Source organism: Oncorhynchus masou, chromosome 19 (assembly GCF_036934945.1).
Source record: "Oncorhynchus masou masou isolate Uvic2021 chromosome 19, UVic_Omas_1.1, whole genome shotgun sequence".
In the NCBI taxonomy this organism is placed as follows: domain Eukaryota; kingdom Metazoa; phylum Chordata; class Actinopteri; order Salmoniformes; family Salmonidae; genus Oncorhynchus; species Oncorhynchus masou.
This window is the reverse complement of record NC_088230.1, coordinates 41,825,972-41,849,327: the sequence shown is the minus strand read 5'-3', so window position 1 is coordinate 41,849,327 and position 23,356 is coordinate 41,825,972. Positions and strand designations below refer to the sequence as shown.

The window sequence follows — 23,356 nt, the reverse complement described above, 5'->3', positions numbered from 1 at the left end:
TGGTCACATACAGCTGATGTGTTGTGCATTGCCCTGCTTGAAGACCCACAACCTTCAACAGAGAGAACATTTTTCAGACACTGAGTTGAACATTGCACTCCAAAACACCTTGATAATCTGCTGAGTTCATGGTCCCAGTACCAGAGGCAGAAGAGCAACCCCACAGCACTATCGATCCTCCACCATTATTGATTGTAGGGAGGGTGTTCTTTTCCTTGAATGCTTCATTTGGTAAACATAGGAAGACCCCACTGCTGAAGGAGACACTAGAAAGCTTTGATTGAACTTCTCAAAAACACATCTATCTAAATCCCGGGGAAAATATTTTGCAAACCAAATACAGATCGTTGCTGTGTTTACTGATGGGGCGGCAGGTAGCCTAGTGGTTAGAGTGTAGAGGCGGCAGGTAGCCTAGTGGTTAGAGTATAGAGGCGGCAGGTAGTCTAGTGGTTAGAGCGTTGCACTAGTATCCGAAAGGTTGCAAGATCAAATCCCTGAGCTGACAAGGTAAAAATCTGTCATTCTGCCCCTGAACAAGACAGTTAACCCACTGATCCTAGGCCATCATTGAATATAAGATTTTTTTCTTAACTGACTTGCCTAGTGAAATAGAGGATAAATAAAAAATAAAAACTGACGACCAAATGTAAAACTATACAACGGTCAGTATAGTGGACGTTTAGTGTGTCTTCAACTCACCTGGCAGCCTCTTCATCCCCCCTCCTCTTTCTCTCTCTTTCCTCCTCTCTCCCTCTCTCCATCTCTCTCAGTTTCAGCTCCTTGACCCGGCAGAGGTCCTCCAGAACAGCCTGCTGCTTCCCCTGCCGCTCCCTCAGGTCCTAACACAACCACAACATCACATAACCATCATACAACCATCACATAACCACAACATCACATAACCACAACATCACATAACCATCATACAACCATCACATAACCACAACATCACATAACCACAACATCACATAACCATCATACAACCATCACACAACCATCACACAACCACAACATCACATAACCACAACATCACATAACCATCACACAACCATCACACAACCATCACATAACCATCATACAACCATCACACAACCACAACATCACATAACCATCATACAACCATCACACAACCATCACACAACCACAACATCACATAACCATCATACAACCATCACACAACCATCACATAACCATCATACAACCACAACATCACATAACCATCATACAACCACAACATCACATAACCATCATACAACCACAACATCACATAACCATCATACAACCATCACACAACCACAACATCACATAACCATCACACAACCATCACACAACCACAACATCACATAACCATCATACAACCATCACACAACCACAACATCACATAACCATCATACAACCATCACACAACCACAACATCACATAACCATCATACAACCATCACACAACCACAACATCACATAACCATCATACAACCATCACACAACCACAACATCACATAACCATCATACAACCACAACATCACACAACCACAACATCACATAACCATCACACAACCATCACACAACCACAACATCACATAACCATCATACAACCATCACACAACCACAACATCACATAACCATCATACAACTATAACCATCACATAACCACAACATCACATAACCATCATACAACCATCACATAACCATCACATAACCATCACACAACCACAACATCACATAACCACAACATCACATAACCATCACACAACCATCACACAACCACAACATCACATAACCATCATACAACTATAACCATCACACAACCACAACATCACATAACCATCACACAACCATCACACAACCACAACATCACATAACCATCATACAACTATAACCATCACATAACCACAACATCACATAACCATCATACAACCATCACACAACCACAACATCACATAACCATCATACAACTATAACCATCACATAACCACAACATCACATAACCATCACACAACCATCACACAACCACAACATCACATAACCATCATACAACTATAACCATCACATAACCACAACATCACATAACCATCATACAACCATCACACAACCACAACATCACATAACCATCATACAACTATAACCATCACATAACCACAACATCACATAACCATCACACAACCATCACACAACCATCACATAACCATCATACAACCATCACACAACCACAACATCACATAACCATCATACAACTATAACCATCACATAACCACAACATCACATAACCATCATACAACTATAACCATCACATAACCACAACATCACATAACCATCATACAACTATAACCATCACATAACCACAACATCACATAACCATCATACAACTATAACCATCACACAACCACAACATCACATAACCATCATACAACTATAACCATCACATAACCATCATACAACTATAACCATCACATAACCACAACATCACATAACCATCATACAACTATAACCATCACACAACCACAACATCACATAACCATCATACAACTATAACCATCACATAACCACAACATCACATAACCATCATACAACTATAACCATCACATAACCACAACATCACATAACCATCATACAACTATAACCATCACACAACCACAACATCACATAACCATCATACAACCATCACATAACCACAACATCACATAACCATCATACAACTATAACCATCACACAACCACAACATCACATAACCATCATACAACCATCACACAACCACAACATCACATAACCATCACACAACCATCACACAACCACAACATCACATAACCATCACACAACCATCACACAACCACAACATCACATAACCATCACACAACCATCACATAACCACAACATCACATAACCATCACACAACCATCACACAACCACAACATCACATAACCATCACACAACCATCACACAACCACAACATCACATAACCATCATACAACTATAACCATCACACAACCACAACATCACATAACCATCATACAACTATAACCATCACACAACCACAACATCACATAACCATCACACAACCATCACACAACCACAACATCACATAACCATCATACAACTATAACCATCACACAACCACAACATCACATAACCATCATACAACCATCACACAACCACAACATCACATAACCATCATACAACTATAACCATCACATAACCACAACATCACATAACCATCATACAACTATAACCATCACACAACCACAACATCACATAACCATCATACAACCATCACACAACCACAACATCACATAACCATCATACAACTATAACCATCACATAACCACAACATCACATAACCATCATACAACTATAACCATCACATAACTATAACCATCACATAACCATCATACAACTATAACCATCATACAACTATAACCATCACATAACCATCATACAACTATAACCATCACATAACCACAACATCACATAATCATCATACAACTATAACCATCACATAACCACAACATCACATAACCATCATACAACTATAACCATCACATAACCACAACATCACAACCATCATACAACTATAACCATCACATAACCACAACATCACATAACCATCACACAACCACAACATCACATAACCACAACATCGCATAACCATCATACAACTATAACCATCACATAACCACAACATCACATAACCATCATACAACTATAACCATCACACAACCACAACATCACATAACCATCATACAACTATAACCATCACATAACCACAACATCACATAACCATCATACAACCATAACCATCACATAACACAACATACAACCATAACCATCACATAACCACAACATCACATAACCATCACACAACCACAACATCACATAACCACAACATCACATAACCATCATACAACTATAACCATCACATAACCACAACATCACATAACCATCATACAACTATAACCATCACATAACCACAACATCACATAACCATCATACAACTATAACCATCACATAACCACAACATCACATAACCATCATACAACTATAACCATCACATAACCACAACATCACATAACCATCATACAACTATAACCATCACACAACCACAACATCACATAACCATCATACAACTATAACCATCACATAACCACAACATCACATAACCATCATACAACTATAACCATCACATAACCACAACATCACATAACCATCATACAACTATAACCATCACACAACCACAACATCACATAACCATCATACAACCACAACATCACATAACCATCATACAACTATAACCATCACACAACCACAACATCACATAACCATCATACAACTATAACCATCACATAACCACAACATCACATAACCATCATACAACTATAACCATCACATAACCACAACATCACATAACCATCATACAACTATAACCATCACACAACCACAACATCACATAACCATCATACAACTATAACCATCACATAACCACAACATCACATAACCATCATACAACTATAACCATCACATAACCACAACATCACATAACCATCATACAACTATAACCATCACATAACCACAACATCACATAACCATCATACAACTATAACCATCACACAACCACAACATCACATAACCATCATACAACTATAACCATCACACAACCACAACATCACATAACCATCATACAACCATCACACAACCACAACATCACATAACCATCACACAACCATCACACAACCACAACATCACATAACCATCATACAACTATAACCATCACATAACCACAACATCACATAACCATCATACAACCATCACACAACCACAACATCACATAACCATCATACAACTATAACCATCACATAACCACAACATCACATAACCATCACACAACCATCACACAACCATCACATAACCATCATACAACCATCACACAACCACAACATCACATAACCATCATACAACTATAACCATCACATAACCACAACATCACATAACCATCATACAACTATAACCATCACATAACCACAACATCACATAACCATCATACAACTATAACCATCACATAACCACAACATCACATAACCATCATACAACTATAACCATCACACAACCACAACATCACATAACCATCATACAACTATAACCATCACATAACCATCATACAACTATAACCATCACATAACCACAACATCACATAACCATCATACAACTATAACCATCACACAACCACAACATCACATAACCATCATACAACTATAACCATCACATAACCACAACATCACATAACCATCATACAACTATAACCATCACATAACCACAACATCACATAACCATCATACAACTATAACCATCACACAACCACAACATCACATAACCATCATACAACCATCACATAACCACAACATCACATAACCATCATACAACTATAACCATCACACAACCACAACATCACATAACCATCATACAACCATCACACAACCACAACATCACATAACCATCACACAACCATCACACAACCACAACATCACATAACCATCACACAACCATCACACAACCACAACATCACATAACCATCACACAACCATCACATAACCACAACATCACATAACCATCACACATCACATAACCATCACACAACCACAACATCACATAACCATCACACTAACCATCACACAACCACAACATCACATAACCATCATACAACTATAACCATCACACAACCACAACATCACATAACCATCATACAACTATAACCATCACACAACCACAACATCACATAACCATCACACAACCATCAACACAACATCACATAACCACATCACATAACCATCATACAACTATAACCATCACACAACCACAACATCACATAACCATCATACAACCATCACACAACCACAACATCACATAACCATCATACAACTATAACCATCACATAACCACAACATCACATAACCATCATACAACTATAACCATCACACAACCACAACATCACATAACCATCATACAACCATCACACAACCACAACATCACATAAATATCATACAACTATAACCATCACATAACCACAACATCACATAACCATCATACAACTATAACCATCACATAACTATAACCATCACATAACCATCATACAACTATAACCATCATACAACTATAACCATCACATAACCATCATACAACTAACCATCACATAACCACAACATCACATAATAACAACATCACATAACCACAACATCACATAATCATCATACAACTATAACCATCACATAACCACAACATCACATAACCATCATACAACTATAACCATCACATAACCACAACATCACATAACCATCATACAACTATAACCATCACATAACAACACAACATACACATAACCATCACACAACCACAACATCACATAACCACAACATCGCATAACCATCATACAACTATAACCATCACATAACCACAACATCACATAACCATCATACAACTATAACCATCACACAACCACAACATCACATAACCATCATACAACTATAACCATCACATAACCACAACATCACATAACCATCATACAACTATAACCATCACATAACCACAACATCACATAACCATCACACAACCACAACATCACATAACCACAACATCACATAACCATCATACAACTATAACCATCACATAACCACAACATCACATAACCATCATACAACTATAACCATCACATAACCACAACATCACATAACCATCATACAACTATAACCATCACATAACCACAACATCACATAACCATCATACAACTATAACCATCAACTAACCACAACATCACATAACCATCATACAACTATAACCATCACACAACCACAACATCACATAACCATCATACAACTATAACCATCACATAACCACAACATCACATAACCATCATACAACTATAACCATCACATAACCACAACATCACATAACCATCATACAACTATAACCATCACACAACCACAACATCACATAACCATCATACAACCACAACATCACATAACCATCATAACAACTATAACCATCACACAACCACAACATCACATAACCATCATACAACTATAACCATCACATAACCACAACATCACATAACCATCATACAACTATAACCATCACATAACCACAACATCACATAACCATCATACAACTATAACCATCACACAACCACAACATCACATAACCATCATACAACTATAACCATCACATAACCACAACATCACATAACCATCATACAACTATAACCATCACATAACCACAACATCACATAACCATCATACAACTATAACCATCACATAACCACAACATCACATAACCATCATACAACTATAACCATCACACAACCACAACATCACATAACCATCATACAACTATAACCATCACACAACCACAACATCACATAACCATCATACAACCATCACACAACCACAACATCACATAACCATCACACAACCATCACACAACCACAACATCACATAACCATCATACAACTATAACCATCACATAACCACAACATCACATAACCATCATACAACCATCACACAACCACAACATCACATAACCATCATACAACTATAACCATCACATAACCACAACATCACATAACCATCACACAACCATCACACAACCATCACATAACCATCATACAACCATCACACAACCACAACATCACATAACCATCATACACTATAACCATCACATAACCACAACATCACATAACCATCATACAACTATAACCATCACATAACCACAACATCACATAACCATCATACAACTATAACCATCACATAACCACAACATCACATAACCATCATACAACTATAACCATCACACAACCACAACATCACATAACCATCATACAACTATAACCATCACATAACCATCATACAACTATAACCATCACATAACCACAACATCACATAACCATCATACAACTATAACCATCACACAACCACAACATCACATAACCATCATACAACTATAACCATCACATAACCACAACATCACATAACCATCATACAACTATAACCATCACATAACCACAACATCACATAACCATCATACAACTATAACCATCACACAACCACAACATCACATAACCATCATACAACCATCACATAACCACAACATCACATAACCATCATACAACTATAACCATCACACAACCACAACATCACATAACCATCATACAACCATCACACAACCACAACATCACATAACCATCACACAACCATCACACAACCACAACATCACATAACCATCACACAACCATCACACAACCACAACATCACATAACCATCACACAACCATCACATAACCACAACATCACATAACCATCACACAACCATCACACAACCACAACATCACATAACCATCACACAACCATCACACAACCACAACATCACATAACCATCATACAACTATAACCATCACACAACCACAACATCACATAACCATCATACAACTATAACCATCACACAACCACAACATCACATAACCATCACACAACCATCACACAACCACAACATCACATAACCATCATACAACTATAACCATCACACAACCACAACATCACATAACCATCATACAACCATCACACAACCACAACATCACATAACCATCATACAACTATAACCATCACATAACCACAACATCACATAACCATCATACAACTATAACCATCACACAACCACAACATCACATAACCATCATACAACCATCACACAACCACAACATCACATAAATATCATACAACTATAACCATCACATAACCACAACATCACATAACCATCATACAACTATAACCATCACATAACTATAACCATCACATAACCATCATACAACTATAACCATCATACAACTATAACCATCACATAACCATCATACAACTATAACCATCACATAACCACAACATCACATAATCATCATACAACTATAACCATCACATAACCACAACATCACATAACCATCATACAACTATAACCATCACATAACCACAACATCACATAATCATCATACAACTATAACCATCACATAACCACAACATCACATAACCATCATACAACTATAACCATCACATAACCACAACATCACATAACCATCACACAACCACAACATCACATAACCACAACATCGCATAACCATCATACAACTATAACCATCACATAACCACAACATCACATAACCATCATACAACTATAACCATCACACAACCACAACATCACATAACCATCATACAACTATAACCATCACATAACCACAACATCACATAACCATCATACAACTATAACCATCACATAACCACAACATCACATAACCATCACACAACCACAACATAACCATCACATAACCACAACATCACATAACCATCATACAACTATAACCATCACATAACCACAACATCACATAACCATCATACAACTATAACCATCACATAACCACAACATCACATAACCATCATACAACTATAACCATCACATAACCACAACATCACATAACCATCATACAACTATAACCATCAACTAACCACAACATCACATAACCATCATACAACTATAACCATCACACAACCACAACATCACATAACCATCATACAACTATAACCATCACATAACCACAACATCACATAACCATCATACAACTATAACCATCACATAACCACAACATCACATAACCATCATACAACTATAACCATCACACAACCACAACATCACATAACCATCATACAACCACAACATCACATAACCATCATACAACTATAACCATCACACAACCACAACATCACATAACCATCATACAACTATAACCATCACATAACCACAACATCACATAACCATCATACAACTATAACCATCACATAACCACAACATCACATAACCATCATACAACTATAACCATCACACAACCACAACATCACATAACCATCATACAACTATAACCATCACATAACCACAACATCACATAACCATCATACAACTATAACCATCACATAACCACAACATCACATAACCATCATACAACTATAACCATCACATAACCACAACATCACATAACCATCATACAACTATAACCATCACACAACCACAACATCACATAACCATCATACAACTATAACCATCACATAACCACAACATCACATAACCATCATACAACTATAACCATCACACAACCACAACATCACATAACCATCATACAACTATAACCATCACATAACCATCATACAACTATAACCATCACACAACCACAACATCACATAAATATCATACAACTATAACCATCACATAACCACAACATCACATAACCATCATACAACTATAACCATCACACAACCACAACATCACATAAATATCATACAACTATAACCATCACACAACCACAACATCACATAACCATCATACAACTATAACCATCACACAACCACAACATCACATAACCATCATACAACTATAACCATCACACAACCACAACATCACATAAATATCATACAACTATAACCATCACATAACCACAACATCACATAACCATCATACAACTATAACCATCACACAACCACAACATCACATAACCATCATACAACTATAACCATCACACAACCACAACATCACATAACCATCATACAACTATAACCATCACACAACCACAACATCACATAACCATCATACAACTATAACCATCACACAACCACAACATCACATAACCATCATACAACTATAACCATCACATAACCACAACATCACATAACCATCATACAACTATAACCATCACACAACCACAACATCACATAAATATCATACAACTATAACCATCACACAACCACAACATTTAGATTTGAGTCATTTAGCAGACGCTCTCATTACGAACATGTTCATACTTGTCCCCCGTGGGAATCGAGCCCACGGCCCCGGTGTTGCTAAGCTACACGGGGGACAACACAACCACAACCCAACCACAACCACCATACAAACACAACCATAACACAACCACAACACAACACAACACAACACAACCACATAACACAACAACACACAACACAACACAGCCACAACACAGCCACAACACAACACAACACAACAACACAGCCATAACACAACATATCCACAACCCAAACACAACACAACCACAACACAACCATAACACAACTATAACATATCCACAACCCAAACACAACACAACCACAACACAACCACCATACAAACACAACACAACCATAACACAACCACAACCACAAACACAACCCATCCACAAACACAACACAAACATCATACAAACACAACCATAACACAACTATAACATATCCACAACCCAAACACAACCACAACACAACCATCATACAAACACAACACAACCACAACACAACCACAACCCATCCACAAACACAACACAAACATCATACAAACACAACCATAACACAACTATAACATATCCACAACCCAAACACAACCACAACACAACCATCATACAAACACAACACAACCACAACACAACCACAACCCATCCACAAACACAGCACAAACATCATACAAACACAACCATAACACAACTATAACATATCCACAACCCAAACACATCACAACCACAACACAACCATCATACAAACACAACACAACCACAACACAACCACAACACAACCACAAACACAACCCATCCACAAACACAACACAAACATCATACAAACACAACCATAACACAACTATAACATATCCACAACCCAAACACAACACAACACAACACAAACATCATACAACCACAACACAACCACCAGTGTGTATTATAACTCATCATGGAAACGAAATGTAAACAAAAACTAAGCAAAGTATTCATCAGTACTACTATCACTATGAGGGACTGCTATAATAATGAAGAAAAGCAAGGAAAAAGAAGGGGAGTTGATAAACTAATGATAAACAGAAATATGCAGATGGAGGGACAGAAGGAAAGAAGAATAACCTTGATAAGGAGGAAGAGTTGACTGAGACAGCCCAGCAGCGAGAGAAGAGACTGTAGAACACAGTCATCCATATCGACTGACTAGGGAGGAGGGAGGGAGAGAGAGAGAGAGAGAGAGGGAGGGAGGGAGGGAGGGAGGGAGGGAGGGGGAGGGGGGGGAGAGAGAGACGGAGGGAGGGAGGGGGAGGGAGGGGGGGAGGAGGGAGGCGGGGGGGAGACGAAGGAGGGAGGGGGATGAGGGAGAAACGGGGAGACGGAGAGAGGGAGGGGAGAGAGAGGGGGGAGGGGGAGGGGAGAGGGAGGGGAGACGGAGGGAGGGAGAGGGAGGGGAGAGAGAGGGGGGAGACGGAGGGGAGACGGAGGGGAGACGGAGGGGAGACGGAGGGAGGAGACGGAGGGGAGACGGAGGGAGGACACGGAGGGGAGAGGGAGGGGATACGGAGGGAGTGTAGAGAAGGAGAGAGATGGTAGAGAGGGAGAGGAGAGAGGAATGGAGGGAGGGGACAGAGAGGGAGGAAAGAGGAATGGAGGGAGGGATGGATGGAAAGGATGGGTCGAAAGAAAGAAGAGGGAGAAAGAGAACAGTTAAAGGAATCCACAGGAAGGCAGGAAGGAAGAAGCTTTTCACTAGTTATTATTAGGATCATATTCTGAGGACAATACAAAGGAGATGTTTCTTTCTTCTTTGTGTTTTCGTCTGTTGACGGCAAAGATCTTGGTAGGTTCCATCAATGATCTGACAGATCACGGGGTCATCTTGGTGATTGTCTTGGTAACCAACAGTCTCCTGTACTCTGAGATCTCCGTCTCCAGGCGGGTCTTAAGGTCTAGCAGCACATCATAGTCCTGCTTGTTTTGGGCGATGGTGCCGTGGAGCTGGGAGAGCTGGTCATTCAGACTAGTCATCGTGCTCTGGAGCCCCGCCGGGCCCATCTGTGCAGAGGAGCGGTTCTGGATGTCTGTCAGGGCGGGTGCACTCCAGGGACAATAGTGTGTGATTGCAATTTGGGGCATTTCTGGATGTGGGCATTCCTCTATCTGCAGTGCCCGAGAGGAGGGGGGGGCGAGGTACACGGTCTACTGGTATCCTAGCTATATTTAGCTACTTATCTCCTCCCACCTGATATTTACTTGTAATGTCTTTGTTTGTCGTCTCTCGATTGAACCAATCAACCCTTCTATGGGGACGGGTAGTTGTAGTTCACCCTCCGGTGTAAGGCTCGGCTTCGGTGTCAGGCTTGGCTTGTCCACCAGAGGTCACAATATCCTTCTTAGTTGTAGAGCTTCCCTGGTAGTGGAGGTGTTCAGATACTCAGATTCACCAGTGACTGTCTGAGATGCGATTTCTTCCTTCCCACCTTGTGTCTTTAGTCAAAGTTCTAGAACCACTTTTCCACTTTTGTTACAGCTGCAGACTGAATCTTTCTGGTCTTGTAGTGGAGGTTATCTTCTCACCTCGTGTTGAATCACTTTACACGCCAGTAGCAATCCGTTAATGTACTGGACTTACCATTTTCAGGACGCTCCACACTTTCTGATCTGATATGATTAATTCTTAGCGAGTCCTTTTAAGCACTCTGGTCGGAAAGGCAGTTTCATCACACTGACATGCTCGTCTGAGCTCATTAGTGGCTTAGTTAATGTGCAACAGACATGAAAAATCATCATCTCATTAGAAAACTCAAATCACATTCATATCTTAACACGAATAGTTGCATTGTTCTTCATATCGTATTAACATCCTATTGGATGGAAACTTGACAGCTAGAATGTTTCCTTCCTAAGTTACAGTATTTTTGTTACACAGTTTTTAATGACATCACAAAATGAAAAGCAATATGACAGGATTATTCTTTAGATCCCCACGGTCCATTCTTAACCTAACCCTTACCTGATCTATTAAATATCGTCCTCATATTCATTGTCTTCAGAAAAAGGTTTTGGCGGCAAGAGTATCTCTCTACACACAGCACATTCTTTCCCCAATACTGCAGGGCAAGAAAGACCATTTTGGGGCACACAATTTATGACCGGGTCTTAAGGTGTCAAAACCGGCACAACTCCCCACTCTACTCTCCTGTAGGTCTGGCTATCTGTCAGCCATGTTCCAAGCTGGTCTGTCTGTCAGCCATGTTCCAAGCTGGTCTGGCTGTCTGTCAGCCATGTTCCAAGCTGGTCTGGCTATCTGTCAGCCATGTTCCAAGCTGGTCTGTCTGTCAGCCATGTTCCAAGCTGGTCTGGCACATTTGATCCTCACTCAGGAGAGAGTCATGACACCCTGTTGGTATTGTTGATCGAGACTTGTTGACTATAACATGACCCTGTTGTTATTGTTGATCTAGACAGGTCGACTATAACATGACCCTGTTGGTATTGTTGATCTAGACAGGTTGACTATAACATGACCCTGTTGGTATTGTTGATCTAGACAGGCTGACTATAACATGACCCTGTTGGTATTGTTGATCTAGACAGGCTGACTATAACATGACCCTGTTGGTATTGTTGATCTAGACAGGTCAACTATAACATGACCCTGTTGGTATTGTTGATCTAGACAGGCTGACTATAACATGACCCTGTTGGTATTGTTGATCTAGACATAACTTAATAATCATGATCAACGATCAGATCATGCCCCATTTGTGACCCATTTCAGGAAACGAGGCGGCAGGGTAGCCTAGTGGTTAGAGTGGAGGGGCGGCAGGGTAGCCTAGTGGTTAGAGTGGAGGGGCTAGACAGTAACAGCCTAGTGGTTAGAGTGGACCCTGTTGGGGCGACAGGGTAACAGCCTAGTGGTTAGAGTGTAGGGGACCCGTATTATTGATCAGGGCTGCCTGAGTGGTTAGAGTGTACCCTGTTGGTATTGTTGATCTAGACAGGGACTATAACAGCCTAGTGGTTAGAGGCTGGAGGGGCGGCAGGGTAGCCTAGTGGTTAGAGTGGAGTATTGTTGATCTAGACAGGGTAGACCCTAGTGGTTAGAGCTGGACCCTGTTGGCGACAGGGTAGCCTAGTGGTTAGTTGATGTAGGGGCGACTATAACATGACCCTAGTGGTTAGAGATGTAGACAGGCTGACTATAACATGACCCTAGTGGTTAGAGGGACCCTGTTGGTATTGTTGATCTAGACAGGTAGACCCTAGTGGTTAGAGTGGATTTGTGGGCGAGGCGGCAGGGTAGCCTAGTGGTTAGAGTGGAGGGGCGGCAGGGTAGCCTAGTGGTTAGAGTGTAGGGGCGGCAGGGTAGCCTAGTGGTTAGAGTGTAGGGGCGGCAGGGTAGCCTAGTGGTTAGAGTGGAGGGGCGGCAGGGTAGCCTAGTGGTTAGAGTGGAGGGGCGGCAGGGTAGCCTAGTGGTTAGAGTGTAGGGGCGGCAGGTAGCCTAGTGCTTAGAGCGTTGGACTAGTAACCGAAAGGTTGCTGAATCAAATCCCGAGCTGACAAGGTAAAAATCTGCCGTTCTGTCCCTGAACAAGGCAGTTAACCCACTGTTCCCTAGTAGGCCGTCATTGTAAATAAGAATGTGTTCTTGACTGACTAATTTAACTAGTTAAATAAAGGTTCAATATGAAATATTAAATAACTAGTTAAATAAAGGTTAAATATGAAATATTAAATAACTAGTTAAATAAAGGTTAAATATGAAATATTAAATAACTAGTTAAATAAAGGTTAAAATGGATAAATAAAGGTTTTATTTTTTTGGGGGGGGGCAGAAATGTTAAATGATGAGCCTTGTTGGTTAAGCCACATAAAATGTCAGCAACCAGCCCACAAGCCATGACTGGCTGAGATAATGAGTGAGCTGGACATGCAAAGAGATGAGTTCGGATTGGTCTGCCATGTAGCAGGCTTCTGTATCGTGTGGTGGCGCTGCAAAAGTGTTGCTCTCCACTTTCTGGAGGATCAAGTTATGAAACCAGTGGAATTAGAGTATGAGAGCTAAAGAGATGGAGAAAACACCTGTCTCAGGATTACATCTTCAAACTAAGGGCAGCAGTGGCATGGCATTCATGACAGGGAGATGTGTCCATCATGCATGATAATGTATTTGGGTAAGATAGCTAGCTACATTTTCAGATATTACACATTTCCAATTTTGACAGAAAGTGGTTTCATTTCAAGCTAAAATGTACTGTTAGCTAGCTAGCTAACGTTAGCTGGCTGGCTCCCTAGCTAACGTTAGCTGGCTGGCTCCCTAGCTAACGTTAGCTGGCTGGCTCCCTAGCTAACGGTACGTGTATGATGTTATTATTCATATCCCAGAACGGTTTGCTTTGCTAGGTAGAGCCTAATGTAGCTAGCTCCCAGCAGATTCATGCAGTGTAGTGGCTCGTTAGCTAACATGACGTGTGTGATCTTACACACTGTTTACCTTGCTTGGGTCATTGTTTACCTTGCTAGGGTCATTGTTTACCTAGCTAGGGTCATTGTTTACCTAGCTAGGGTCATTGTTTACCTTGCTCGGGTCCTTGTTTACCTAGCTAGGGTCATTGTTTACCTTGCTCGGGTCATTGTTTACCTAGCTAGGGTCATTGTTTACCTAGCTAGGTTCATTGTTTAAGCTAAAGTGTACAACACCCGTTGAATATGGTCGGTGTCTCTAGTGGTCTGTCCATGTTTTAGCTGGTCTCTAGTGGTCTGTCCAGGTTTTAGCTGGTCTCTAGTGGTCTGTCCAGGTTTTAGCTGGTCTCTAGTGGTCTGTCCAGGTTTTAGCTGGTCTCTAGTGGTCTGTTCAGGTTTTAGCTGGTCTCTAGTGGTCTGTTCAGGTTTTAGCTGGTCTCTAGTGGTCTGTTCAGGTTTTAGCTGGTCTCTAGTGGTCTGTTCAGGTTTTAGCTGGTCTCTAGTGGACTGCACTTTGATGTCTTGCTGGTAGTGGTCTGTAGGGGTCTGTAGGGGTCTGTAGTGGTTTGTACTGGTATGTACTAGTCTGTAGTGGTCTGTAGTGGTCTGTACTGGTATGTACTAGTCTGTAGTGGTCTGTAGCGGTATGTAGTGGTCTGTAGTGGTATATACTAGTCTGTAGTGGTACCTTGAGGTCTTGCTGGTAGTGGTCCATCATGGCCAGCTTGTCGGTTGTCTCTCTCTCCAGAGTGTCTAATTGGTCCTTCAGCCTCCGACAGACCACGCCCTTCTCCGCAACGCTGCCACCTACAGAGGTCATTGCCACAGCTACCAACACAGGTCAGAGGTCATGGAGATCAGGACAGAGTTCAAGGTTGAGAGAATGTTGAGAGCAGTGTGTGTGTGTGTCTGTGTCTGTGTGTCTGTGTGTGTGTGTGTTTACCAGGGATGTTGTTGCAGCCCATGTACTTGAGTCTCTCTGTCAGTCTCTGTTGTTGTGGAACCAACTGACACAGTTTCCTCTGGTAGTCCTATTGTACACAGACACACATGTATTTATAGTAACCTATAGCTGGCTGGCTCCCTGGAGCCCACTATCCTATGGTGTTGGAGGACAGAAGAGAGACACGTGTTTATTGTACAGTACCAGTATTGCTGTAAACCTTATTTTACCAAATAAGCATTTTCGCCGAGGAAGGGAGAGAAGAGTAAGATTATTGGAAGCTGGGAATGGAAAGATGGATGGAGAGAGAGATGGAAGGAGGGACGAGAGATGGAGGGAGGGGCATATTGAGGGGAGGATGGATGTATTGAGGGGAGGAGGGTGGTGATGGAGGGATGGACATATTGAGGGGAGGAGGGTGGTGATGGAGGGATGGACATATTGAGGGGAGGAGGTGTGGTGATGGAGGGATGGACATATTGAGGGGAGGAGGGTGGTGATGGTGGGATGGACGTATTGAGGGGAGGAGGGTGGTGATGGAGGGATGGACATATTGAGGGGAGGATGGAGGGATGGACATATTGAGGGGGGTGGTGATGGAGGGATGGACATATTGAGGGGAGGATGGGAGGAGGGTGGTGATGGAGGGATGGACATATTGAGGGGAGGAGGGGGTGGTGATGGAGGGATGGACATATTGAGGGGAGGAGGGTGGTGATGGAGGGATGGACATATTGAGGGGGAGGAGGGTGGTGATGGAGGGATGGACATATTGAGGGGAGGAGGGGTGGTGATGGAGGGATGGACATATTGAGGGGGAGGAGGGTGGTGATGGAGGGATGGACATATTGAGGGGAGGAGGGTGGTGATGGAGGGATGGACATATTGAGGAGGGTGGGATGGAGGGATGGACATATTGGTGATGGAGGGATGGACATATTGAGGGGAGGAGGGTGGTGATGGAGGGATGGACATATTGAGGGGAGGAGGGTGGTGATGGAGGGATGGACATATTGAGGGGAGGAGGGTGGTGATGGAGGGATGGACATATTGAGGGGAGGAGGGTGGTGATGGAGGGATGGACATATTGAGGGGAGGAGGGTGGTGATGGAGGGATGGACATATTGAGGGGAGGAGGGTGGTGATGGAGGGATGGACATATTGAGGGGAGGAGGGTGGTGATGGAGGGATGGACATATTGAGGGGAGGAGGGGTGGTGATGGAGGGATGGACATATTGAGGGGAGGAGGGTGGTGATGGAGGGATGGACATATTGAGGGGAGGAGGGTGGTGATGGAGGGATGGACATATTGAGGGGAGGAGGGGTGGTGATGGAGGGATGGACATATTGAGGGGAGGAGGGGTGGTGATGGAGGGATGGACATATTGAGGGGAGGAGGGTGGTGATGGAGGGATGGACATATTGAGGGGAGGAGGGTGGTGATGGAGGGATGGACATATTGAGGGGAGGAGGGTGGTGATGGAGGGATGGACATATTGAGGGGGGAGGATGGGGATGGACATATTGATGGAGGGGTGGGATGGACATATTGAGGGGAGGAGGGTGGTGATGGAGGGATGGACATATTGAGGGGAGGAGGGTGGTGATGGAGGGATGGACATATTGAGGGGAGGAGGGTGGTGATGGAGGGATGGACATATTGAGGGGAGGAGGGGTGGTGATGGAGGGATGGACATATTGAGGGGAGGAGGGTGGTGATGGAGGGATGGACATTTTGAGGGGAGGAGGAGTGGTGATGGAGGGATGGACGTATTGAAGGGAGGAGGGGTGGTGATGGAGGGCTAGAACGATGGAATTATGACAGATGGAGGGATTGGCTCTGACCTCAAACTGTGTCTGCAGGGTGTTGATCTTGGAGGCACGCCCATCTCTCTGCTGATTGATAAGATCGATCTCCGCTCTTTGGATCCGCCTCTTACTCTGGGCGTCACGGAGACCATCTGATAACTGCTTGTGTCTGCTGCCCTGGAGACCAACCACCAATCAGGGGTTAATAAAATTGTGTGTTTGCGTGCGTGCTGACCCTGGGTCACGGCCAGGGTCACCATTATCAACAGAGTGGGGTCATGGCCAGGGTCAGCCATTATCAACAGAGTGGGGTCATGGCCAGGGTCACCATTATCAACAGAGTGGGGTCACGGCCAGGGTCACCATTATCAACAGAGTGGGGTCACGGCCAGGGTCACCATTATCAACAGAGTGGGGTCACGGCCAGGGTCACCATTATCAACAGAGTGGGGTCATGGCCAGGGTTCAGCATTATCAACAGAGTGGGGTCACGGCCAGGGTCACCATTATCAACAGAGTGGGGTCATGGCCAGGGTCACCATTATCAACAGAGTGGGGTCATGGCCAGGGTCACCATTATCAACAGAGTGGGGTCACGGCCAGGGTCACCATTATCACCAGCAACCATGGAGGAATTAAGGTTAAATGCCTTGCTCAAGGGCACGTCGACAGATTTTTCACCTTGTCGGCTCTAGGATACCAACCTTTCAGGTCACTGACCCACTGCCATCTGCCGCACGTGTGTGTTTGTGTGTGTGTGTGTGTGTGTGTGTGGGTGGTGTGTGTGTGGGTGTGGGTGTGTGGGTGGTGTGTGTGTGTGTGGGTGTGGGTGTGTGGGTGGTGTGTGTGTGTGTGTGTGTGTGTGTGTGTGTGTGTGTGTGTGTGTGTGTGTGTGTGTGTGGGTGTGGGTGTGTGGGTGTGTGTGTGCGGGTGTGTGTGTGGTATGTGTGTGTGTGGTATGTGTGTGTGTGGTATGTGTGTGTGTGTGGTATGTGTGTGTGTGTATGTGTGTGTATGTGTGTGCGTGTGTGTGTGTGTGTGGTATGTGTGTGGTATGCGTGTGTGTGGTATGTGTGTGTGTGTGTGTGTATGTGTGTGTGTGTGTGTGTGTGTGTGTGTGTGTGGGTAATGTGTGTGTGTGTGTGTGTGTGTGGGTATGTGTGTGTGTGTGTGTGTGTGTGTGTGTGTGTGTGTGTGTGTGTGTGTGTTTGTGTGTGTGTGTGTGTGTGTGTGTGTGTGTGTGGGTAATGTGTGTGTGTGGTGTGTGTGTGTGTGGGTAATGTGTGTGGGTGTGTGGGTGGTGTGTGTGTGTGTGTGTGTGGTGTGTGTGGTGTGTGTGTGTGTGTGTGTGTGTGTGTGTGTGTGTGTGTGGTGTGTGTGTGTGTGTGTGTGTGTGTGTGTGGTGTGTGTGTGTGTGTGTGTGGTGTGTGTGTGTGTGTGGGTAATGTGTGTGTGTGTGTGTGTGTGTGGTGTGTGTGTGTGTGTGTGGTGTGTGGTGTGTGGTGTGTGTGTGTGTGTGTGTGTGTGTGTGTGTGTGTGGGTAATGTGTGTGTGTGTGTGTGTGTGTGTGTGTGTGTGTGTGTGGGTAATGTGTGTGTGTGTGTGTGTGTGTGTGGTGTGTGTGTGTGTGGGTGGGTAATGTGTGTGTGTGGTGTGTGGGTAATAATAACGCTCTAATGGCTAGGCCATCTGTCTCACCACAGCCTCCAGCTCCATCTCCAAACTCTTCTTCTTGGCTCGGAGCACAGTGATCTCCTCCTGCTCTCTTTCTCTCATCCTCCACAACTCTTCCTTCCTCACTTCCTCCCTCCGCTGGCGCTCCTGCTCCTGTGGCGCTGCCTGCGAGAGCCCGGGAGAGAAAAGAGCATGAAAAAGAGAGAGGGCGAGACAGAGATTAAACGAGAGAGACAGAGACAGAGAGAGAGAGCGAGACAGAGAGAGAAAGAGAAAAGGAGAGAGAGAGAGTGAAAACAATAGAAAGGAGGAATGAGTAGGTGAATGGATGATCTCTGCATGTGTGGTTCCCACCGTGAAGCATGGAGGTGGTGGTGACACTGTCAGTGACTTATTTAGAATTCAAGGCACACTTGACCAGCATGACTACCACAGCATTCTGCAGCGATATGCCATCCCATCTGGTTTGGGCTTCGTGGGACTATCATTTGCTTTTCAACAGGACAATGACCCAACACATCTCCAGACTGTGTCAGGACCAAGAAGGAGAGTGATGGAGTACGGCATCAGATGACCTGGCCTCCACAATCGTCCGACCTCAACCCAAATGTGATGGTTAGGGATGAGTTAGACGCAGAGTGAAGGAAAAGCAGCCAACAAGTGATTCTTCAAAGTAGCCACCCTTTGCCTTGATGACAGCTTTGCACACTCTTGGCATTCTCTCAACCAGCATCACCTGGAATGCTTTTCCAAAATTCTTGAAGGAGTTTCCCACATATGCCGAACTAAAATAAAAAAACAAAAAATGTTTAATACTTCTTTGGTTACTACATGATTCCATATTGTGTTATTTAATAGTTTTGATGTCTTCACTATTATTCTACAATGGAGAAAATAGTAAAAAATTAAGAAAAACCCTGGAATGAGTAGGTTTGTCCAAACTTTTGACTGGTACTGTGTATAATATCTGGTTAAAGGGGATGTATATCATAATGGAGGAGTAGCTGGTTAAAGGGGATGTATATCATAATGGAGGAGTAGCTGGTTAAAGGGGATGTATATCATAATGGAGGAGTAGCTGGTTAAAGGGGATGTATATCATAATGGAGGAGTAGCTGGTTAAAGGGGATGTATATCATAATGGAGGAGTATCTGGTTAAAGGGGATGTATATCATAATGGAGGAGTATCTGGTTAAAGGGGATGTATATCATAATGGAGGAAAACAGTGGACCATTATAGTCAAACTAAATGAAGTTGAATTTTGGTACCAACACATGTGTATTGCCAGATTAGCCTATAGTAAACATAAATCACAAAACTCCATGTGCAGAACAGTGCTACCAACATATTAGAAATATGACAAAAAATATTAGATAATATATAATAGTTATTTGTAAATTCCTAATTCTTCCTTCATACAATGAGTTCACAAAACATTATGAACACCTGCTCTTTCCATAACAGACTGACCAGTTGAATCCAGGTGAAAGATATGATCCATTATTGATGTAACTTGTTAAATCCACTTCAATCAGTGCAGATGGAGGGGAGGAGATGGGTTAAAGAAGGATTTTTAAGCCCCGAGACAATTGAGACATGGATTGTGTATGTGTGCCATTCAGAGGGTGAATGGGCAAGACCAAAATGTAAGTGCCTTTGAACAGGGTATGGTAGTAGGTTCAACAGTTTGAGTGTGTCAAGAACAGCAACGCTGCAGGGCTTTTTCACTATCAACAGTTTCCTGTGTGTATCAAGAATGGTCCACTACCCAAAGGACATCCAGCCAACCTGACACAACAGGCCAGCATCCCTGTGGAACACTTTCGACATCTTGTGGAGCCCATGACCTGATGGATTGAGGCTGTTCTGAGGACAAAAATGGGGTGCAACTCAATATTAGGAGGGTGTTCTTAATGTTTGGTATACTCAGAGTAGATATTACACATGACATACAAAACAAAATTACAAACACAAGCAGAGAGAGAGAGCGAGAGAGGGAGAGTGGGAGAGAAAGACAGGGAGAAAGAAAGAGAGCGAGACAGAAATAGAGTGAGACAGAAAGAGAAAGATAATGACTGTTTCACCCAGTGATGTAGTGGGGTCACTAAACCTCCAGATAATGACTGTTTCAACCAGTGAAGTAGTGGAGCCACTAAACCTCCAGATAATGACTGTTTCACCCAGTGATGTAGTGGTCACTAAACCTCCAGATAATGACTGTTTCACCCAGTGATGTAGTGGAGTCACTAAACCTCCAGATAATGACTGTTTCACCCAGTGAAGTAGTGGAGCCACTAAACCTCCAGATAATGACTGTATCACCCAGTGATGTAGTGGTCACTAAACCTCCAGATAATGACTGTTTCACCCAGTGATGTAGTGGGGTCACTAAACCTCCAGATAATGACTGTTTCACCCAGTGATGTAGTGGTCACTAAACCTCCAGATAATGACTGTTTCACCCAGTGATGTAGTGGAGTCACTAAACCTCCAGATAATGACTGTATCACCCAGTGATGTAGTGGAGTCACTAAACCTCCAGATAATGACTGTTTCACCCAGTGATGTAGTGGTCACTAAACCTCCAGATAATGACTGTTTCACCCAGTGATGTAGTGGTCACTAAACCTCCAGATAATGA

The 23,356-nt window shown here is 42.7% G+C and overlaps 1 protein-coding gene across 1 annotated transcript; it reads right to left on the bottom strand.

Annotated features, from left to right (window-relative positions):
* Nucleotides 1-3: 3 nt before the first annotated feature.
* Nucleotides 4-20,943, bottom strand: LOC135505679 (intersectin-2-like). Its single transcript, XM_064924722.1, has 7 exons — nt 20,738-20,943; nt 19,076-19,216; nt 17,230-17,317; nt 16,975-17,114; nt 11,943-12,023; nt 700-839; nt 4-52 (listed from the first exon to the last, which is right to left on the bottom strand). The coding sequence occupies exons 1-7, from the start codon at nt 20,813-20,815 to the stop codon at nt 4-6; spliced, it is 717 nt and encodes a 238-aa protein (XP_064780794.1). The 5' UTR covers nt 20,816-20,943.
* Between the last annotated feature and the right edge of the window lie 2,413 nt (nt 20,944-23,356).